Genomic DNA, 23,697 nt, shown 5'->3' with positions numbered 1-23,697 from the left:
AAATTACACTGTTTAACACACTACACATCACCAACTGTCTTTCTTCTTTATGTTATCCTTCTTAATATTTTACAGAATGAGATACATAACTGAAGCCTGTAGCCAGGAAATCAAATGTATTTTCTAGCAAGTGCTGATTTTCCTCCCTAAATTCTAAGCCTTGAATAAAAGGAAGAGTCAGACTTAGTCATCTGGGAGGAGAAAAGGATTAGAAGGCAGCAACTGTGGTAGGGCAGAGTGTTGATGTGGTCACCTCTCCCTCCCCCACACCTCACTCTGGAAATCCTGAACACCACGTGTGAAGTGCGCAGCAGCAGAGGAAGAACCATTCTGCAGCTGGATGAGTTACTGCTGCGGCTGCGGTGGTCGGGACCCTCGGGCATCCCTGCGTGTCCTGCGCTCCCCACACATCTTTATGCTGTTCTTCTATCAGTGTCCATCTCTGCACTCCGCACTTTCCACTCTTCCAGAATAGTTCAATGTCTTAGGAGTCTTGGTGTGTGGCCTCCTCTTGCCTGTCCACCTTTTCCTTCCCTGTCACCTGACTGCATAACAGCTTGGGTTGTTTTTACTTTGTTCCCAAATCTCTGAGTCAAACCTAGGGTTTATTCAGATTTAGGTTCCATTGTTCTGTGGGCCCCTGCTGACCGCTGAATCTGAGTTACTTTGATTAACTTGGGTTAAAGTAGTACTTTTAAATATACTGGTTGAATTCTCTTTATAAAGAGATGCTTTGTCTTCGAATAATCAGAGTAAATGATCCTTAATTCTCAGAACTGAAAGGGGCCCTGGCTGCTCAGGTAGGAATTTGTAGAGATTATGGTGCTGGCCCTTTAGAACTACCCTAATTCTTAGCACGTGGCTTTCAGGATGGAAGGGCCCCTCCCAGTTTGGTGTAGTCTCTCACTGTGGAGCCAAGACTAGCTTGGAACTTGCAGAGATCTGCCTGCCTCTGCCTAGTGAGTGCTGGGGTTAAAAGTGTTAGCTGCCGTGGCTGGGTTAGCTACACTTCTAAGATTAAAGAAGAAAGGCAAAACAGCCAAAACAAAACTAAGAACTATGACTTTCTTGAGGGTCTTCTAACTGAGGTCACCTGTATCCATTACAGTCTGTTGCCTCCCATTCACTGAGGGCGGTCAGCCTTTGGGGCCCTTGATAGTCTGCCCTACACTTCCCTATACTTGATATTTTGGGACTCAGTAGAGGTTAGTTTTAAATGATTTTCCTGTTTTATTCTCTAGTTGCCTTTTAAAGAAATACTTAATGGAGATATAATTCACTCTACCATAAGAACGGATCCACGCTGGTAGTGTACTCATAGCCCTTCATGGTCTGTCCCTTGTCTGCAGTGGGTTTGGGAAGTAGCTACTGCCACACCATGGGTGGCCTGTGTCTTGTTTCTGTGATGGCCTTGTAAGGCCAGTAGTTACCACTACCATCTTCTGAGATTCATTGCAACAGAATTTCTCTATCCTCAGTCTTACCTGTTTAGTTACTTTTTATATCCTGGGGTAGAATAGCTGCAGGGTCACTGTGAGCATGTGCCACTTACTCCCTGAGGCATGCTGGGAGAGACAACTTCTAAGGCCTCACATTGTAAACATCTTCTCACAATCACCCAAATTTTACTAGCAGCTAGGGACCAAGTATACAGTACATAAACCCATGGGTGACATGTTCAAACCATAACACCATTCTCACTCTTCAGAAGTCATCTTTGTTAACATGAATTACTACATTGATTTTTGTAACAATCTTGAATATAAATGCTTTATAGACGAGAAATCTGACCAATTTTTTTAAAGTTAGTTTGAAATTGAATTCAAAGGTGTCATGGTCATGATCATATTAGTGGAGTTGTTACACTATCCTTCCAATTTGTTTTGTTAAGACCCTCAGAAATGTGATTTTTATATATGAGTTAGACAAGACGGAGGATTTTCTTTAACCATAAGGTATAATATTAAACTTGGGAAAATCAGATTCTCTTTTTCAGCTATAGCTTGTTTTGAAAAGCATGTATTTTCTTATAAATTTATGTCAGTGGGATTCTGTTTTATGTGTTAAATTTAAAATGAATTAGCTGCTTATAAGTAAACTGTGCAAGCTAATCTTGTCAGTGTGATTGAAAAGAGGGCCAGCGTTTCTGTGGGGGCATTTAGAGAGATAAAAGCTTTGACCTGCCCAGTGGGTCCATTCACTTTTTGATTCAGACTTTAGATTTCGGAATGGTTAGTATACAGAAGGTGGAGCTTAGCTGGAGGAAGCAGACTACTTTGGGTGTACCATTGAGGGGTGGCCCTCTGTCCCTCCTACTACTCTTCTCTGTACTCTGACTGACATGAGTGAATGGTTTTCCTTTGCCATACTCTTTCCCCATGATGAACCCCATACTCCAAAAATGTGGGGCCTGCCTGTGAACCTGAGCCCTGTCTAAGTGACTGCGAGGTATATATCCCCAAATAAATCCTTCCAAGTATTTTCACAGCAGTAGAACACGAACTTGGAAGTCATAAGGCTACAATGAGTTTTTCTGTTTTTATTTTTGGTTGTGAGCCTAGCCTTTAATGGCCGAGCCATTTCTCCAGCTCTTTTCTATGTTTAAATGTGAAATGATGTGAAAAGAAAAACAAGCTGAAGTGGTCCAGTATAGGCCTGTGCATATGGGATTGATAATCTGACTACTGAATAAGTTTGAAGGGAAGTTTTTGTAAGTAAGAGAGTTAGGGAAAATTATCTTTAAAATGCTGAAGTACTTTGGGAAGATTCAAAATGAACATGCTGATCACATAGGCTTAGAACAGGCTCCGTTGCAGACATGGTGTGAGGTGGTGTGTGTTTACTCCAAGTGGTCCTGGCCCCCTGCTTCCCAAGGGTTTTCCTTATCTTCTGCAGTGTTCATCCTCTTTCATACATTTTAGAAATCTTATGGACTTTTGTAATGGATTTTCTGTGATGTGTGCTATTTGCAGGCAAAGGGAGGAGGTTATGAAAGTGAAGATGCCTATCAAAATGCAGAACTCGTTTTTCTGGATATTCACAATATTCATGTTATGCGAGAGTCATTACGGAAGCTTAAGGAGATTGTGTACCCCAACATTGAGGAAACTCACTGGTTGTCTAATTTGGAATCTACGCACTGGCTGGAACACATTAAGGTGTGAATTTGCTGCTCTTTCTCAAAGCCTCCACCCCTTTCTCTGCTTTGGCTCTTGGCACTGAAGTCAGCAGGCAGGACCGGCTGAACAGTGGAGCCAGCAGCTAAACACCAAGTCTGACAGGACTGCAGCCTGTGCACTGCATGCTTCTGCTGCTTCTTGTTTTCCTCTTCCATCTTGTCTCTCCGTGCTCAAGATGGTAGTGTCTTTCACTTCTAACAGTCTCCCCATATTATACCCATCTCCAGTCTCTGCGGTTCTCAAACTCCACCCCGCTTAATATGCCATTCTTCATTTATTTGCCTGGTTTTGAGGCAAGTTCTCATTCTGAAGTCCAAGCAGTTCTCCACCTCAGACTCGTGGAATTATAGGCATGAGCCTTGGCACCTGCCTCCTGTTTATTGATTGCTGATGGATGCTTCTTGTGACAGAGGTGGTTATATGTAACAAACTGTATTAGTTTCTTTTAGGAAGTGTTTTTTTGAACTGTCATTTTGTAACTTGTTTCCAGCTCATCCTTGCTGGTGCTCTTAGGATTGCTGACAAGGTGGAGTCAGGGAAGACGTCTGTGGTGGTGCACTGCAGTGATGGCTGGGATCGTACAGCTCAGCTCACTTCCCTGGCCATGCTCATGTTGGACGGATACTATCGAACCATCCGAGGATTTGAAGTCCTCGTGGAAAAAGAGTGGCTAAGCTTTGGACATCGCTTTCAACTGGTGAGCAAAGAACTTTCATTTTACTGTGTGTGGGGGCTTTGTGTGTTCATGTGGGCATTTACATTTATGTGCAGGCCAAGAGTGGTTGTTTGTTTTCTTCCTCAGTTACTGCCTACCCTTTATTTAGAGACATGGTCCTTCACTGAAGCCAGAGTTCACAGATTCAGGGTAGGCTATTAGACAGCAAAGCCAAGAGCTCTACCATGTCTGCCTGTCTATGCTGGGGTGACAGGCAGGCATACTATGCCTCACTTTTATTTAGGTGTTGGGTCCAGACTCAGACTTTACTGTTTTTTGGTAAATATGTTACTGACTGAGCCATTCAGCAACTTCATTTTCAATGTTTTGCAAGCATCTTGTGCAAGATAGAAAATTGGCCATTTTTCCAGGAGAGTGAAGTCTCAAGAACACTGTATTTGGTAAAGTGTCAGTATATTCTTAACGTCATGCATTCTGAACCCAGGGTGGGCCATCTGTCAGACTTCTGACCTTTCGTGATCCTTTCCTAGAAACTCAGCTGTTACTAATGGCCGTGGTGCCGTCCCTCCAAATACTGCTAGCTTCCCCTTTGGGCTTGTATGAAAATGACAGTGGTTCAGTTACTAATTCAGATATATATATATATATATATAATGTTGCTAATGTAGATCAGGATCTAAAATAATTCTGGGGTCCAAGTGGTTCAGAATACTTGCTCTTGTACAGGATTTGGGCACACTTCCCAGCACTCAGGTCAGGTGGCTCCCAAGCGCTAGAGGAGCTAACATTCTTCTGGTCTTTGGGAGTCAGTCTTCACATGCACATACTCAAACACATATAAAAATAAAATTAAAATTTTAACTAAAATTGAACACCTTTAGACTAAAATCTACCTCCATAATTATGCTTTCCATAAATTTGGAAAGTAGTACAGATTCTCTTATGGAAATGACAACATTTTGACTGTATTATTTAAAGTTTATTATTTATTTAGAACTTGTGGTTAAACCCAAAGCCATATACAGTCTAGATAAGTACTCTACCACTTAAAAAACAAACAAATGTTTTATTTTGAGACATGGGTCTTGCCAAATTTCTAAGGCTGAGCCCTAAGTGTGCTTTCCAGTTCCATTTGTGATCTAGCCTCAGCGTCCTGAGCACCTGGAGTATCTGTCTGCACCACTGGGACTGGGCTGATTATTTTTATAGTGAACTCCAAAATTAGGAGTTTCTGAGAATGTGTTGTTAGTTGGAATAAAAAGTTTGTTTATCCATGAATCCAAAGTATGTATCTAAAACAGCTAAGGTGTGCCTGTGAAGTTAGTTTTAATTCATGTCCAGAAACAAGTATATATCCTTTTCTGAGGCCATCATTCCACTTAGATGCTCTGCTGGAATGCCTTTGTGATAATGAAATGAGGCTTCCGGCCACACTCCCCTTCGAGACAAATGAAAAGCATTCATTGTTGCTTTTCAGATATTTGACCATAGTTGTCCCTCCACGTCACCCATATGCTCCCCCTTTCCAGGATGAACATCCTTGGTCTTCTCTCCCCAGCTGCCCACCAGCATTATTTAAAACTGTCTACAAGTGTGGTACCCACAATTTATCTCAGTTCTTTAGTGAAATGGGATTATGTCCCCTTGAAAAGAGAAAACACTTCACCTTTGCATCCCTGTGCTATGCTTTGGACTCAGAGCCTTCTTCAATGGGATGTTAAATGGCCTGTGTTCAACGCTGTATTGGAATCAGGAAATCTGGAAACAGCAACCTTGTGGACCTCTGTCACCCTATCCATCTGTGTCATTTGTATTGGAATTAGAGTGAAGACTGGGTCCTCTTCCCAGGAAGGAGAAGTAGGATGAGCAAATGTCTGGGTTGAGAATGAGTAATGACCAAGGCAAGAGTCTAGTTGAGAGAGAAGCCAGAGTATTAAAGGCCTAGAAGGCACTGAGGATGTGGGTCAGTATCTGCATAAATGTTCTTTAGTATTAATCTTTAGAAGGGTTTACTAGCAGTGTTTATAAGTAACTTCAAAGAACTGGCACTTGAAATTGGTTGGCTCTTTTGAATGTCAACTGTCAAGCAAAACTAGGCACCTGGGGCACCTCCCTTAGTGCCTCACGTTTTCCCACTTTCCTTTATACAATGTACTTAACAGAAAACACTCTTTAAAACAAATTCTCCCTTCAAAGTGCCATGTGTTTCAAAACCATAAACTCCTTGACTGCTTGCCCTGGTCACCCATTCCACTCTTCCTATTTGTACATTAAAGGGGCCTTTTCTTTATTTTTAAAAGACCATCCAATCCATTCAAGAAGGCATGCTAATAACTAATGCTACAATCAGTCTATTGAAGTTTATTAAGAAAAATCCTATGTAGGTAATTTTTAAGAGCCTTTTTGGAAAATTATGGATGTTTTGAAATCTGTCAAAACTTAGCAAATAGTAATAAATTTCTTAAGGTTGTAGAATCCAGAATTTTTTCGTGGTTTTTTTTTTCCCCTCCTAAAATCTTTTGGTCTCCTACATATTCTATAATTTTTTCTAACATTATGCATTGGTTATGCAGAAATCACTAGCTCATAGTTATACAGAGCCACCTGATTTATTATTTCATTCTGCTGTATCAGGCATATGCATGTGGTTTTATCAGAAAAGTAGATATGCAAAAGTTTACTAAAACTTTTATCTTCAAATGATTAGCATCAAATACTGTCTATAGTATTTTACATTAAAGAAAACAAACTGCAAATTTCTGGAAAACATCCATCACATATTCAAGTCTTTTGGGAGCCACAGTTAACAATAAAATGTTATTTCCTCCCATTCAGATGCACAGTATAATAGCAAATCACACATGTGCCTTCTCCATTTTGTCACGAGATTGTTTACTCATAGGAAAGACTTACTTAACAATTTCTTCTGCTTTGCCAATAATACTGTCTTAAGAAAACTTGATTCTTTTCCTTCAGTTGTGAGCATCTGGCAGGATAGAATACATGCAGCCTACTGTGACCCATCACCACTGCCCAGCTTGACAACCAATAGCAGTATGTATTTACACATGAATACCAACCAGTACTGCACCCTGGGAAAGGCGAACCAAAGCAACATTTTAGGATTATGACATGGACGCCTGCCCCAGAAGTTTTATACCCCACTTTCTGAATGAATCCTTGCTTTGGGATCTTCAAATTGTGTGGGTGAAAACCCATTTGTATGAAGAAAAACAAACCCAAGTATTTCTGAAAGTTCTTAACATTTATGCTAATGTAGCTATCTCCTGAGGAGGTGCCCTTTGTCCAGTGACCTTTCATAAAGAATATCTTATCACAGGAAGTTAAATCTCTAGGATAGGACAAAAGTCTGGGCTCTAAGAACTGTCTGACTTCTGTTTGAGAATCTGGTTCTCATTTATTAAAGTAGTAATATGGCATTTTGCATGTGGGAATGTTATTTTTGTTTGGTAGAGTTGTGATTTCTACTTTCCAAACTTTCAAAAGACTTTTTGAAGAAATTAAAAATACTAACCAAATTATACTTTTAGAAAATAAAATTCTGCTAAATAAAATACCCTACATGTGACATTTCATTCTTTGCTTCAGAGAGTTGGCCATGGAGATAAGAACCATGCAGATGCAGACAGATCCCCTGTCTTCCTTCAGTTTATCGACTGTGTCTGGCAGATGACAAGACAGGTAACATATCATCCACTAACCCCCCCTCTCACAGATCCCCTCTAAGCTCAGAGTGAGGGAGACTTGATCACTGACTGGCTTATGATTCTTGGGTAGAATTCCCAGTGATTATAACTGTTGTTGTTGTCAGGTATTAAAACTTGTTTTTAAGAGAAATACTAATGAACAGTTAGTTGGATACTAGTAGCATCTCAACCAGGGGACTGATAAAAATGAAGATTCCTCATATGATCTTTTGCTCACTGAAAGCTCTATATTCTTTGCTAAGGAAGTTGAAGAAACAGGCTACATTAATTCCAGCCAAAACCAAACACTATTTTGAGTCATTTTAACTGTTTTAAAAGAAGTGTTGGGACAGAAAGCATAAGGCAGGGATCACTTAGCCCCATCTCAATCATGGAGCTGTCAGAACCCTGTAAGTCTTTTAGGCAACATGCTTATTTGAAACAGTTGTGTAAACTGTTTTGGTCTAGAAAGGTACTAGAAGATAGCACTTGGTTAGCAATAGGAAGCAGAGCCTCAGGGTCTTGAAAATGGTTTTAGGAGTAGGGTTAAGCCATAAGGCATAGTTCTTGTCAGTGGAGACATGCCAGTAAAACAAGTAAGGCAAGAATATGACCCAGCTGTCAGATTGGTAGATCCACTAAACCCTAGCAAGGTATAACCTAGGAGCTGGGACCAATTAGGGTGCTGTTCAGATAGGATGGAAAGACTTTTTAGAAATGTGATATAATTTAAATCAAAAGGGGGAAAAAACAAAAGTTGAAAGCATCTTATCAGTATATTATCGATCTAAAGAACTGTTAGCAGTAAACTACATGTCTCCATAGAGTTGAGTTAGGTTGATAGGGACTTTTTCTAAAATACCAAGGCAGTATTTTCCAGGTTGTTGTGGAATCTTTCACAAACTCTAATACAGACTTACAAGTAAGTTTCTGAATGATTTTGCAATACTGATAGAATGGATTAAATTTTCTTTCGGTGGTAATTTAATTCTTCCTTTGATGGTTCTCCAAAATTGGGTTGTATAAAATTAAGACACTCACTGATGCTTGGGTAAGGGTGAATTCTGTGTTGGACTGATGTGAATCACAAGGACTTGTTTGTCTTGTAAGTTATCTGCATAGCTGTACAGATACCTATTCTGTGTATATACTGATCACATTTGCTGGGTACATTTGATATTATTTATATGTGTTCTGCCTCCATGTATGCCTGCACGCCAAAGGCGGTACCAGATCTCATTATAGATGGTTGTGAACTGCTATGTGATTGCTGGGAATTGGAACTCAGGACTTCTGGAAGAGCATCCAGTGTCCTTAATTTCTGAGCCATCTCTCCAGCCCCACATTTGATATTTTTAATTCTTAGAAAATAAGACATGTTAGCTGGATGGTAATGGCGCACACCTTTAATCCCAGTACTTGGGAGGCAAAGGTAGGCAGATCTTTGGAGTTTGAGGCCAGCCTGGTCTACAAGAGCTCTTCCAAGACAAGCTCCAAAGCTACAGAGAAACTCTCTCGGCAGGGAGAAGGGGGAGATTAAAAAAAAAAAAAAAGGAAAAATAAAAAAAGACATGTAAAAAAGTAAGCTGGAAGACCAGACTTGTCAGAATTACTCCAAGTCATAGATCAGTGGCTCACAACTATAGGGTCAAGGCAGAGCACTTTATAGGTCCACTCAATACTGCTGCATTATAGTGACTCAGAGGAAAACAGATAATGCCATTATGGCTTAGATAGTTTCAGATCTGTTTAAAAACTGCTTCAAAGAATCTACTCATGACAGGGATAATGATACTTGAAAAATGTCTCATGTTTGTGGTGCTCAATTTGCAGTTCCCTACTGCGTTTGAATTCAACGAATATTTCCTCATTACTATCCTGGACCACTTGTACAGCTGTTTATTTGGGACCTTCCTCTGTAACAGTGAACAGCAGAGGGGGAAAGAGGTAATGTATGAGCTCTGGCTCTCACTCTGGTATGTATTTGGTTTTACTGTACCTCACAAGATGTACTAAGATTATTTCTACCCATGAAGTGGGGATGAGGGATTCACACCTATAATCCCAGAAAACTCCAGAGGGTAAGGGAGAAAGATCACAGATCTGAGGCCAGCCTTTTAAAAAGACCCCATCTCAAAATAAGTCTGAAGATGTAGAGAATGCTGGAGATGTACACTTCCGTGATGGATTGCTTCCCTAGGTCTGTGAAGTGCCGGGTTCAATCTTGCTACAACAAAAACAAGCAAAAGAACCACTCTATAGAGGGGTCACTGTTGGTGGTATTGGTAGCACCTTCCATGGACATCAACTTTTATTCTGAATACTGTCGGATACTACTGTCAATCTTTTGAGACACTACCCTTAAGTCTTAATCATACAACTTAAATACCACAAACCCTCTTTTAAAGTGATAATTTAATGTATAACCACAGAATTTGGACCATCACCATTTAATTTAGAGCATTTTCCTCACAACAAAGTCACCCCATACCTGTTTGTCCACATTCTCTCAGGTTTGGGCAGATACTAGCCTGGTTTCTCTATAGATGGGCTTCTTGTGAACATTTCATTTAAATGGAATCATCCCCATGTGACCTCCATATCTGGCTCCTTGCATTAATATCTTTTCAACATTTTTACCAGCACCCACTTTCTCTTCATGGTCAGATAATCTTCCATTATGTGTATCCATCAGTTGATGATCCTTTGGGTTGTTCTTAATTTGGTTGTTGTGAGCAGTACCACTTTAAACATATGGAGCTGTGTGTGTGTGTGTGTGTGTGTGTGTGTGTGTGTGTGTGTGTGTGTATGGAAATGTGTGTTTGTGTGGTGGGATACCAGAGAGGGTATTGGATGCCCTGAAACTGATGTTATGAACTACCCAATGTGGATGAATTTTGATCTTATCTCCAGCACTGAGGCACAAAGACTAGAATTGCAGGGTGCCTCCCGTAAACTGTTTAACTTTATTTTCATTGAAGTAGGTCTGTTCCCGCAGTGTCAGTCCTTTTCCTCCATTGTTGATTTCAATGACCATGCAACACTACACAAATCTCAACTAACGCTTACCTATTTCTCCCTCCTGCAGAATCTTCCTAAGAGGACAGTGTCATTGTGGTCCTACATAAACAGCCAGCTGGAAGATTTCACTAATCCTCTTTATGGGAGCTACTCCAACCATGTCCTTTACCCAGTGGCCAGCATGCGCCACCTAGAACTCTGGGTAGGCTATTACATAAGGTGGAACCCCCGGATGAAACCACAGGTACAGACTTACAATACGCAGTATGACTCTACTAGGTCTGTCCCACTCACAACCCCCACTCTATTTATTAGTTGAGTATAATCCACAAAGTTGCAGACACTGCACCTGACAGTCAGGAGACTATATCAAGTGCACACATCTTCAAGAAAATAACTTTATAAAGGCCTAAAAACTATAGGTCAATAATCCTGAAGAATTTTAACTAAATGGTGCAAAGTAGTATCATCCAGAAACACATAACAGACATTGAAAGATCAGTGGTGTCAATAAAACCTGAATTTAAGTCCACTGAGGAATTGAAGTTTAGGGCTATCCAACTGATGAGACAGCCAGTGTCACAAAGCACAGAGAGTGGTTAAGATCTTCAGGTTGGCCGGGATTCCTATTGCAGTGATTTTGTTTGCTCTTGCAGGAACCTATCCACAACAGATACAAAGAACTTCTTGCCAAAAGAGCAGAGCTTCAGAGAAAAGTAGAAGAACTTCAGAGAGAAATTTCCAATCGCTCAACCTCCTCTTCAGAGAGAGCCAGCTCTCCTGCACAGTGTGTGACTCCTGTCCAAACTGTTGTATGAAAGGACTATTAGGCCAGGGGCATTGTTGCCAGGAATTCAACATTACAGCACCTTAGCAGGCTTAGGGTAGAAAGCCTTCTGTGTTTTAAACCCATCTATGGGAGAAACCTTCAAATGCTGTATTTATTTCAAGTCTCTCTTAGATGAGTTTAGAAACGTCCGGTGCAGGTGACAATGGAAATCATTTCATTTGTAATTAAAGTATGACACTAATCTTAAGTCACCCAAAGAATACTAAAGTACTGGAATCCTGTATCCACCATGGGAACAAGTTTTTAATGTCTTAAAAAACTGAGCACCTGTTCTTATACCCAAGAGCATATGTGCTGGGCCTTGTTGGACATGTCAGATCAAAATCACCCTTTTCAAATTTCCTAATTTTTGTGGTATTTAATATAGAAATTATTATGGCGTATCAGTAGTTATAAACAGCAGTTACTAAAGGATGATGCCTTATATGTGTGCTTGGGGGAGGGGAGGTGAAGGGACAAAGCAGTAGCTGTTATCCAGGAATTCAAAGAGCATTCCATTTGTATGCTTATCGCTAACATCAAGACATTTTAGAAACCATTACACCACTTTATCTTAATGCTAATTGGCAAGTTTTAAGACAGTATTTTAAAACCTTAAAAGTCTGACTTTAGTGCTATGTTTAAATTTCACATGAACACTTTACCAAAGAACACACTGCATGTAAAGACTTACAATCTCAGTACCAGCAAGTAAAGCCTTGTTTCTCTACTCACCGGAGTTGGGTGCTGGTGTGAACAACTGACCTCCTGGTGTCTATTTTACTCTGTATAAGAGCCATATGTAATGTACTGTAACAAAGGAGCTTATTACCATTGCGTCTTTTAATTAAATGCTTTCAAACTTTGTCCCTGTCCACAGTTGTCTAAAGTCTCTCCCCCAATCCAACTACCTAGAAAGTTCAATTTGAGCCCATCTGTCCTTGACACCTCAACAACCCTTTTCTCAGTCACTAATTCATTGCCTGAACTGTTGTCCTGTTGTTGATGTTAGAACGAACACACGAACACACACACACACACACACACACACACACACACACACACACACACACACACACACCTCCCCATCCCTTTTATTTCTGCTTGTCTGGACAGTGAACCCAGAATCTCATACTTGCTAGGCAAGTGCTATATGACTGAGCTATATCCCCAGCATATCCAGTATTAACAAAATTGGTACTAAATTATTTGGTTTGATATGGAAATTTTTAGGGGTTATTTATGTTACTAACCAGTATTCAGAAAAGGTCTCTACAGTAGTTCACACTTTCCAGACTGTTTCCCTCATGGAAACTTTTATCATCTTGGTATGGTGCAAAGGGAAGCTGCTGAGATCCAGACATTAAAAGTGGTCATATAGTCACTCAAAAGCCAGAGGAATATAAGTGAAACTCTGTTGTGTTTCCCTTCAAAACTTTCTGGTGTCTTCTATAATCTCCAAGAAATTTTCATCGTGGCATCTGCACGCTAAAAGCACTTTATGTGGAATCCAGCTGCATTCCTGGCACTCCTTTGTTGGCACCTTATACAGAGTACAAAGGAGCTCTGCTGTGAGTGAGCAAGCCAGAAACTGAAGCAGGCTCAAACCCAAAGCCCAGAGTTTGAATCCAGCTGGAGATAGGTAAGATTTAATCAGGAGTTGGAGACATTACCACTCAAATGACAATTATACAGTTTAATGTCCTGATATTCAAACATGAATTAACATAAGTGGAGCAGTTGAAGTGGTGGTTGAGATGTAATATTTACCATGTCATCAGAGTAGTTTCTCACCTTCATGGGGTCTATGGACTCACTGTTGTCATTCATTGTTGCTGCAAACCTGCTTGTCAGAAAATTGTACACACAAGTAAAGTTTATACACAATTTCAGATTTATAAATCTCAATCTATGTAATGACTCTGAGAATTTTAACTAGAAAACTGTAGCATGAATAGTCTATGCTTTTAAGCTGTAATCCATAACCTCCACTTCAGTTCCTTTAGTATATAGCTAGTGTGTTCACCAGCCTGTCTAATAAATCAGTCAGTCATACTGGGCTTAGGTGAAAGCAGGAGAATGATAAGCATGAACCAAATACTGTTTCTCAATCAGGATACTAATATGCACTCTTGAGATGTACAACAAATGACACCTTTGTTAGCTGGCTACTAAGTGAAGTGTAAAAATTGCTTTATTGATTTCAGTACCAAATTTATAAAGTTTAACATGTCAATCTATTCAAAAGTATAATTTACATTAACATAATGATAGTTGTGTGTGTTCAGTTCACACACTACCCATATTGCATATGCTAAAAGCAATGGGATTCTCTAAGAGTCAAGATTAAAAGCCAGTACTTAACTGAATAACATGATTACAAATAGGTATGGACTAAAAACTGTAGCCGTGTACATTTCACCACATTCCCTCTTAGTTCTTTACTCCAATATTTCATTTATTTCATTAACAACTGTTTCTAGTTTCATGAAGAGGTTATATATTTCATGAGCAACTTACTTAAAATGTTTTGGTCTTTAAGAATCAACATCTGAAATACCAAAAAGTAGAACAAAACAAAGTCCTCTTAAATAAATAAATATTTAAATACAGAAAACCTCTATCAGTAGTTGAAACAGTACATTTAATGGTATCTGGAGAAGGGAAAAGTAGTGGTCATTTCATGCCATGGGAAGATTTTAAAAACGAGACTTTTCAAGCACTGACTATGGGGAAAGCCTCATATTCTAAATTTTCAAACCCAATTTACTTATATTCCTACTTAAAAAACACACCCACGGGTAAAAAACTGGTCATTTGTTTACAAAGTGCAGTATATAGGGTATAGAAACAGCGCAGCTTCTCGGGTTCTAAAACTCCATTTCCATTTAGTTGTGCTGCAGAACACAAGAGATTATAATGAAGCTTGGGCCCCTTAATACCTGCTAGTAATGGCAACATTAGCAAGCATGAAACCTGGAAATATCCAGTAAGGTACATCATTTATGATCTGGTGTCAGTAATCCCAACACAGATTACTGCTCTGCAGTGAATTCTGTATGGTTTGCATGTCTTTCAGTAACTGAAGATTTTTCCTGCTTTTTTCTCCAGGTCTCTGTTTGGCAAAATCCTTCTTACTTGTGGTCCTTGTGCCTCCAGATGAGCGACTGCTGCTGTTTCCTTCTTCCTCAACAGTCTTTTTGTTAGCTTTTAATTCCTTCTTCTGCTTATCTATGTTTTGTTTCTCCAGCTATCCAAATAATCAAGGCAGGGAAAAAAATCGAATTCAATAAAAACATTTTCTTTTAGCATAAGTATTCTGTTTTTGACACACAGTCTTGCTATATACAGTCTAAAATTCTTGATCCTTCTGGCTCTGCCTCCTGAGTGCACCAATACCTTAAATAGTCTTCCTCTAACATTCAAAATGATACATTCTAGGCAAGGTTGTTTTTCTTTTTAAGCATATAACCAGCAGAAATCATCAATTATTTAGTATTCTAGTACTTAAGTATGTAAAAACACTAAGTAAAGGTAGGAGGTGTACTCACATTAAATAAACCTCATCAGGGCTTTCATCTAGAGAAATAAACTGTGGTTTTGAGATTACTGTGGAGCAGAGCCAGAACAAAGGTGGAGTCCAGTTCCTGGACTGACAGTAACTGAAGTTTAGGAATAAGTGGGCAAAGCTAAAGTAGGTTTTGGTATGAGCAAACATACTACTTTTTCACATATTTAATCAGACTTTCTATGTTGAAAACTGAAAAACTCTAGGTTTGTTGTAGACAATTTAATTTGGTCAAACTCAACCATTTAAACCATAAGTTAAAATTTATTCATAAGGCTAAAGATACTAAATATATTCAGTAAAGACTTATATGAAACCTAAGTGAGAATTAACACTTCTTTCTTAAACCCTGTAACACAAACTGATTGAGGGACAAGTAAACATACCTTAGCATCATCAATTAATAGAGACCAAGGGAGAAAGTTAATCATGACCAACAAGTGAGGGGAAGGAGTTACCTGGGCTTGGTATTTTCGAACTTTAGTTATCTGGTTAGCCTTTGCTTCCATTCTTCCCACTAATGCCTCCAATTCACACTCCAAGTTGTCTTTCAGTTCCACAGTCGTTGACTCCTGGATGAGTTTAGCAAGCTGCTGGTGATCACTGCACACACAACACAGTGCAGCTTCCTTAAGTTTCTCATCTTCAACAATTATACCTTTAAATCTCGGTATGGGATACAACAGTCTTAAAACAATTTAAAAAAAATGACCCACTTTGCTTTTTAACAAAGAGCTGCTTCTTCCAGGGAACCTGAGTTCAGTTCCAGCACCACAGTGATACATGAGTGGTTCACAACCACCTGTGACCTCAGTTCCAGGGGCTTTGGTGTCCTATATTCTGGCCTCCTTGGGCACTAGCCCATGTGCTATACACATAAATAAAAATAAATAATACAAAATGAAACTATACACAAGTATTCAAGTTTGTGTTCATCCAGGGTTGTAGACTAATACATTTATTTGCTTTCTTCTCCCTCCATTTACATTCCATAGGACATTGGTTTCTAAACTGTCCTAACTCAGTTACATTTAGCTAACCCTAAGAACTATTAACAGTCACATAGCATTAACCGTATAACAAAATTAGAAAGGAGGTTGTAGCCTTGTCAGTTACATTTATTTCACTTCTAGCCTCTGAGCTAGTTTAAGGAATATGCTCAACACGTTAAACAAAATTAGGATTAATAAATTCAAGCAACTAAAAAATAGGATTTCAGAGCCAAATGTAATTTTAAATTAAAAACCTTAAAACTCACAAGCTCATTTGCCCAAATTCATCCTGTAGCGTCTGTAAGACATCTGACAGCTCTTCACTGACACTGCTGGAAGGAGGTGTCACTGGCTTCTTACTCTTGCTACCTCGTGAACAAGCTTGCTTTGCCAAGGGAACACTGTTAACAACTCGATCATTGCACAAAGCTTTACTGTGGTGCTTCATCAGATGCAAGACATGCTGAACGTTGGCTACTACGGCATGGCTGGGACTGGTGGACTAAAGAGAAAGTAAGTTAAGCAAACAATATCCTCTATTCCCATTTTCTAGTTCTTAACCTGGGCAAAGTAAACCACCTCTGAAGTCTAAGGCACAAATGTCCTACATTGTCCACCCTGTGTCACACACATATGTCTAGTATCATAGTGCAACCTGTAATTCCAGCACTTGGGAAGTGGAGGCAAGGGCACCAATAATTGTTCATCCTGTGCTACATAGGGGCTCAAGACCTCGTCTAAAACCAAGGACAACCACCACCAAAACCACCCCAACTGGCCTTCCTGCCTTGGCCTTGTGTTCTTAGCTCCACCCCTATCACTCATTATTCCTGAAATTCCATGATGTGCTCCCAAGCAGCCAAACCCCTTAGGACAGAGAAAATGTCTCTATAAGTGCAGAGCACAGCCTACACTTCAGCTCAACCCTCTACAGTCTCTTGACTTAATTCTGTGAGCAAACTGTATTTGCAAATGGTATTTCTTTGGTGAAGCCACTTTCATACCCAGCCTTAAAGCCTAGTTAATGTACCATTTCTAAATGCCCCGGAGATTAACTGCTCCATTTCCTAGCCCACTGGCAATTTTTATACCTGTCTATCATTGTTTATCACAACATACTCTGATGGGGGATCCCCCTCTGTATGTTGTGAATACTACTGGTTAATAAAGAAGCTGTTTTGGGCCTGTGATAGGGTAGAGCAGAGCTAGGCAAGAAAAACTAAACTGAATGCTGGGAGAAAGGAGGTGGAGACAGAAGCTATGAAGCTGCCTCTGAAGACAGACACATCGACACTTTGTTGGTAGACCACAACCTTGTGGTGATGCACAGATTAATGGAGATGGGTAAATTAAGATGTAAGAGTTAGCCAATAAAAAGCTAGAGCTAATGGGCCAAGCAGTGATTTAAATAATATGGTTGTTATGTTTGGGTCTGAGCTGCCAGGCTGCTGGGAAACAAGCCACCTTACTACAATACTCTGCGTGTCTACATGTCTATTTTATGTACTCACTTGTTCTTCCAGGTCCTAGAGCAGTGGTTCTGTACTGTGACCCTTTAATACAGTTCCTTACATGTGGTGACATCCAACCATAAAATTATTTCATTACTACTTCCTAACTGTAATTTTGCTGCTGTTATGAATCATAATATAACTGTTTTTTTAATAAATGCAAATATCTTGAGGTGCACACCATGCTCAGCTTCCTTTGAATAGTAGAAAGCAGTGAAGTGTATCTGTCACAGCATAAACACAGAAGGAATAAAACCTGATAATTGTCTCGAAGTTCTTGTTTTCAATGGGAAATAAAAATCTTAATAGTTGGCTGGACTTGTTGAGCCCCATTAAGCAATCAGCACAACTTGTTTAAAATGCAGATTTGTGGGGGAGCCCTAATATGCTCATTGCTTAAAAATGTTTCCTTGTAAGTGCTTAGTTTGAGTTTATTCTAAGTTTGTCGCATTAGGAAAGGAATCTTACATCAGACCCAGTGGGGTGATCCTAGGAATGCAAAGGTGGCTAATGACAAGCAAAATAATCACTACTTGCCACATACACACACACACACACACACACACACACATAGTATGTATACTTTAATATGCAATGAACAATTTTTGAAAATTTTTTGTTGCTATTTTTCTGATTGAGTAATGAAAAATTTGGGCTAACAGTCTTTTCTAGTGACTCAAATTACTAAAGACAACAAAATGGGTGTGACTCTGGACAGGACAAAGAATGAAGATTGCCAGGTGAAACAGGGTAAATGTATCACTACAAAATTAAACAGTATTATGGCTCAGCAGGCAAAAGCACTCTTGCTGTACAAAGCTTGAAGCTATTGTGGAAATAGAGAACTGCCTTCAACTTGTACCCTGACTTCCAGATTCATCGATGCTCCCTCCATTTTTTCCCCACACTGAAAACAAAACGTTTTTAATGAACACAAATTAAGAAGTTTGTATAAAGAATAACTTCACAACCAAACTTACAGAGGCTTACACTAAGACTCAGGAGAAAGTCTGTTCTTTGAGCTGATCTTATAAACAGTAGTTTGTGCCTTCTAAAAGGGTTTCCTAGAGCCAGGTACGGTGGTGGTTTGGTTCATACCTATAATCCCAGAAGTTCTGAGGCTGAGGCAGAAGAAATTTTTTTTTTTAATGTCCCATAAAATGTGGAATAAAGACTAAAACAGGCTAGAGAGATAGTTCAGCCAGTAAGAACACTGGCTGCTCTTCCAGTGGAATTCCAGGCTCAATTCTCAGCACCCATTTGGCAGCTCATCTGGAACTTTAGTCCCAGGAGATCCAACACCCTCTTCTGGCATCTCTGGGCATTAAGCACAGATGGTACACAGACATACAGGCTAGCAAAACACTCACACACATAAAGGGGAAAAAAGACACTGAAATAATTTAAACATGAAAATCAATAGCTACATAACTCACCTTTCCAGCAACAAAGGGCATATCGCCTAAGCACAATCTGTAGTGAGGCTGTGCACCGAAATAGTTCTTAGAACCTTTCTGGATGGAGATAAAAGAAAGCCATTTCACTTATTTTGGTGAACTAACCCAAGACTTCAGTTCACTTTGGAACTACTGGGTTCCTAGCTGTACCAGCTACTTTTTTGCTGCTGTGACCAAGTAGAAACAAGGCTTCAAGAAGCTACTTATGAAGGAAGGACTTACTTGGCCCACAGTTTGATAAGATAGAACTCATCATGGAAAAAGTTTGACAGCAAAGCTTGGAGTTGGTGGTATTCATCATACTGTACAAGAGTCAAAATGCGGAGATAGAGGACAGTAAGTGGGCCAGGCTAAAAACCTCAAGGCCTGCTTCCCAGTGACTTCATGGGGGGCCATTTCACACCATTTCACATTCAAACCACAATGTCTTTTTATACCGGGGATCATATTACTTAAGGCCTGAATGGGGGTGGGGAATGACTGGCAAAACAGACCTCAGAGTTAAATAGAGGAACAGTATTCACAAAGCATTTTAAGAGTAAAAGCTGTGTTTATACACAGCTGAATATTCCTAATATGTTTATGCTCTTTTGTAGTTCCCCATGCTTTCATATAGGCCCTCACTACCAGGAAAAGAATTCACAAGTAAATTTTATTTCTCTTCAGCTTTGAGTACAGAAACTAAGAATGAAAGAGACTCACTCTCCCCATATTCTAATACCATGTGGCTTGAGTGTTGTTGGCACAAATTACTACACAAAATTGGGACTTAAGATTGTGACTGGTTCAGTTTCCATACCTTTTCTGGCGGTCTTGACTTCTTTTTTTTAATTTTCCTATTGTTGGCTCGAACGTATGAAACTGTCTTATCTTCAAAAATAAGTCTGTTTGCTTCTAGACCAGTCTGCAGCTAGAAAAAAATTAGCATGGAGTTAATGATGCAAAATAAAAGTTATCATTCACATTTGAGGTACCATCTAAAAGTCTGTAATAGTGGTAATCATCTCACTGGTAGAAATGGCATGGCTTTAGAGTGTGTCTTTAGTCTCTCATTTATGTGAACTGCTGAGCTACAGTCGGCCATGCCTTGCAAGGAAGCACTGTTCCACTACTGGTAGTTACTCTGCAAATTCTACTTCAGGAATTAAATGGAATACATACAGCTCTAAACTGACAGTGTGTTGCATACAGATAAGCAAGCAAAACACCCTTATCTATAAAATAAATCTTGCGGGGTTGGGGGAAGCTGCATTTTTCTCTAGACTATCTTTCAATAGCCCTGCTCTTCAAACATCTGTAAAAGTGGTTATTTTGTATCTCTATATATTAAAAGTAGTCTGGAGTTTAGTAAAAATTCTACTACCAGATTCCTCCCCTTAAAGAGCTTAAAAATTCCAACTGAGAAAAAGTTCCTCAGAAGTTATGACTGACTTTTAAGAAACAGCACTAGTAATGGAAGAAATGCAAGGAATACTGAAAACATAGAACATTCCTTCCTCATCTCATGCACTCTAAGGATAGGGTCGTCACCGGCAGTGGAATGCTGGGCTCATTCCTCAGGAGCATGCCACACTTGGACATACTGAGTAATACTTATACTAGACATAACTCCACAGGACGCCATCCCTCTGGAACACTTACACTGCCAACAAGTGTGAACAACAGTAACAAATGGACCACGTAAGGGCTACTTTTTGAGCTGCTTTTCTAGCTTATATCCAGTTTTTGTAGTGAATGTCTTCTACGTGTGCCTGAATTTAAAAAAGCTTTTTTATCATTTCTTGTTTGATTTCCCTAGCACTAGAAAATCCAGGCTCTAGAGGGTTAAATACTCTGTTCAAGGTTTTATAAATCAGACCCAGCAAGATACAGAAATGCATTTACTCCTCCACCTGCCTTCCATTAGCACAGCATTCACCATCAGAACTCAAACTGACAAGAATTCATTAATAAATTTGTGAAGATTTCTGTTTAGCATACAAAGACTATCCAATTTAATAAAGAATAACCTTTGTAATATTTCATGTGAGGAGCAGAGACATCTTAAAACAGGGATCAAAAATGGTTAAGTGGCCATTTAACAAACACACAGAAAAAGGAAATCTACAAATCATATCAGGTTTAATTAAAAAAAAAAGGCATACTCAACCAATAAATAATTCAAAGAAGCACTGGAAGAAAGAGTAATATTTCTATTCTTGCATCAGCAGCTGCGAGAATACAGGACACTAAGACAAGATGCCATAGGCTCAACTACAACGGGTCCATTAGTAACTTCTAAGATCTGCTTTGTGGGTTACTATGATAAAAATTAAAATACTAGCATAATCTTAGAGGTTGGAAAAGAGAGACTATCTAGGAAATATCCAAACAACTGTAGAGAAGTCTCTAGTTAAAATATAAAACAACTTTATCTTAGCGTCTAAGTAAGACTTTATTATTCTCACTGGGCCCTCTTCAATGCAGTTCTGGCTGGAATACATGAACTCATGTTCTGAATCATCTACACAATTCTACCACCAGGTGGTTAGCCACCGCATAGGATAAAATTCAAAACTAGGAGAGAACAGAGTTCATTCTTCTACTAGGGCAGGCAACTAGCTTAATTTCGGTCCCAGTATCTTAATAGTCTCAAGGAAAGCAGCAGTTTTGTTGCTGCAGTACTGAGGACTGAACTAAGTGTCTCATGAATGCTAGGCAATCAATCCTTCAACTATAACTCCGACCCAAGACACGCTCTTAACAGTGGATACTGAATGGTCACGAGCGGCTCATCATACCTAATGATATAATGAATACGTGTGTTTGACATGTTTTTACCTCACAAGTATTTTTTATGTCTATGGATTTATGTATGTGAATGTGCTTGGTGCCCCAGGGTTGGACGTCTCAGACTCTGGAACTGGAGTTATAGACGGTTGTAAGCCACCATGTGGGTTGCTGATAATGAAAGTCAGGTCTGCTGCGAGGACAACCATGTGTTCTTAATCTCTCTCCAGCTCCAATCTCACAGGTTTTAAATGCTAATCCAGGCTGTAATCTCAAACATCCAAAGAACTGCTCAAATTTTACTTTGCAAAGTTACATTCCTAATTTCCAATACAAAGCTATCTGAGGTCTACTTATGGATCTGGTGCTCATGTGTAATTGTTCCCTATTAAAACACGTTTACCTGCTCATCATTCCACTCACCTCTGCTGCCTGAGCCTGCATACGCTTCCTTTCCTTCTCTTCTTCACGGAGTTTAGATTCCAGTTCTTCCATTTTTTTCTGGTGATAAGAATATCAAACAGATAATGGTTAAAAGTATCTTTTTGTAGAGTTTTAAGAATAGTCAAAATAAGCATGTTAGTTAACTCTGGTAATGGCTCAGGCCATCAGATCAACTAATAGTTATTAGTGAAGTAGCTATGACTTAAGTGGCCAGAATTACGGGGGGGGGGGGGGGGATCTATGGCCAAGAACACAGTTTGTATAAAGGAAAAGATTCCATAAAGACAAATCTAGATATTCACTCAGTAGTATTAATCTTTCAAGTAAAACACAAAAGTAAAATTAGTTCAGAAAAATTAGATGATCAATTTTAAGTATGAAAAACATTACACCCTTCACTGTTTTCAAAAAGACCTACCTTATGTCCAGCCACCAAGATTACAAAATGCCAACATTTCTTTTCAGATTACTTTCTTTTTTTTAAAAGACTATGTATAAGACCTTTGCATTATAAATATCCACATTTATGAACAAATAGTGACAACCACAGCACTCTACATCAATAAAAGTCATGTCTACTGACTTCTGCAAGGGCCTGCATTGTGGTAAGCTTGTTGTATTCCTGTTCAAGAAGATCCAGTTTCTCCAGCTGGCTCTGAACGTGAGTTTGATCATGTTGCCGTTCTCTTTCTAGGGAAACCTGAGAAACATCACCAAAATGCACTATAATGTGATGATTAAAAAGTTTTAAGCACAGCACACACCCAACATAATTCTATGTACTTTGCCTGTACTTTCACAGACCTGCTGGATATGGAAAGGAATTCTGGGAACAGAACACTAAGAGAAGACCTCAGGGGTGCCGATGATCTGTGTCTTATTTTGTATGTATATGCATAGGGTGACTTTGGATATCAGAGTACATCTTGTAAGAACTGGTCCTTCTTTTTGCCATGTGGCTCCCCGGGATCAAACTTGGCTTTTCAGGCATCAATGCAAGTGCCTTTATCCACTAGGACATCTCACCAGTCTTGGAATATTATTCTCAATATAGTACTTTACCAAATAGTTTATATAAGGTTTTATATAAAGGCATATATCCTTAAACCCTAGGATAGAGGATTTACTAGACACATACACAAATACAAGTATTTCCAGTTAGTCTGGTCCTATTAAGTAATCTCTTCAGGACTATAAGAACTTGTATGCATTTATTTCCTTTGAATGCAAAATATACTCTTTTTTCCTTCAAACTTAAGGTCTGATTTGGAAAGACTGTCCATATACTTAAGGAACAACAGTTTCACAATAAACAAATCAAAATAAATGGGCAAATATACTAAATAGACATATTTGGAAAAGCCTAACACTAAATATCTGAATATGCCATTGACATTTCTTCAAATTATACAAGAGAATAATTATACAAGAGGGAGTTATGCAAGAGAATTCTGGATAATAAAACAATCCAAGCAGTAAGACTGTGAAAAGATGTGTAACATGATTAATCAGAGGCACATTTTTCCCAACTCTGCTGTGTAACT

General features: G+C 39.2%; 2 protein-coding genes across 7 annotated transcripts in view; one reads left to right on the top strand and one right to left on the bottom strand.

Moving 5' to 3' along the window:
• The window catches only part of Mtmr2 (myotubularin related protein 2), a 65,177-nt gene extending 52,898 nt beyond the window's left edge, over window positions 1–12,279 (top strand). For both annotated transcript variants that reach the window (XM_048433515.3, XM_048433523.3), the window contains 6 exons: window positions 2,973–3,158; window positions 3,670–3,876; window positions 7,465–7,557; window positions 9,396–9,509; window positions 10,651–10,827; window positions 11,240–12,279. In XM_048433515.3, coding sequence (XP_048289472.1) covers window positions 2,973–3,158; window positions 3,670–3,876; window positions 7,465–7,557; window positions 9,396–9,509; window positions 10,651–10,827; window positions 11,240–11,401 — 939 coding nt within the window. In that variant the 3' untranslated portion in view covers window positions 11,402–12,279. The remainder of the gene's footprint in view (window positions 1–2,972; window positions 3,159–3,669; window positions 3,877–7,464; window positions 7,558–9,395; window positions 9,510–10,650; window positions 10,828–11,239) is intronic.
• Cep57 (centrosomal protein 57) overlaps window positions 1–23,697 on the bottom strand; it is a 32,687-nt gene that overhangs the window by 1,246 nt on the left and 7,744 nt on the right. Inside the window, exons 5-12 of one of the 5 annotated variants that reach the window (XM_085689913.2) lie at window positions 22,737–22,853; window positions 22,133–22,210; window positions 19,740–19,850; window positions 18,920–18,997; window positions 16,239–16,474; window positions 15,439–15,583; window positions 14,551–14,662; window positions 13,207–13,258 (exon numbers count right to left, since the gene is read on the bottom strand). In XM_085689913.2, the coding sequence (XP_085546039.1) occupies window positions 13,239–13,258; window positions 14,551–14,662; window positions 15,439–15,583; window positions 16,239–16,474; window positions 18,920–18,997; window positions 19,740–19,850; window positions 22,133–22,210; window positions 22,737–22,853 (897 nt within the window). In that variant the 3' untranslated portion in view covers window positions 13,207–13,238. Of the gene's footprint in view, window positions 1–13,088; window positions 13,259–13,588; window positions 14,663–15,438; window positions 15,584–16,238; window positions 16,475–18,919; window positions 18,998–19,739; window positions 19,851–22,132; window positions 22,211–22,736; window positions 22,854–23,697 lie in introns of those variants that run through there. The other 4 variants (XM_085689914.2, XM_048433548.3, XM_048433557.3 and 1 more) reach the window with 4 other exon arrangements.

The sequence above is a fragment of the Myodes glareolus genome, chromosome 4 (genome assembly GCF_982192425.1).
Source record: "Myodes glareolus chromosome 4, mMyoGla1.1, whole genome shotgun sequence".
Lineage (NCBI taxonomy): Eukaryota > Metazoa > Chordata > Mammalia > Rodentia > Cricetidae > Myodes > Myodes glareolus.
This window is presented reverse-complemented; position numbering and strand designations above follow the sequence as displayed.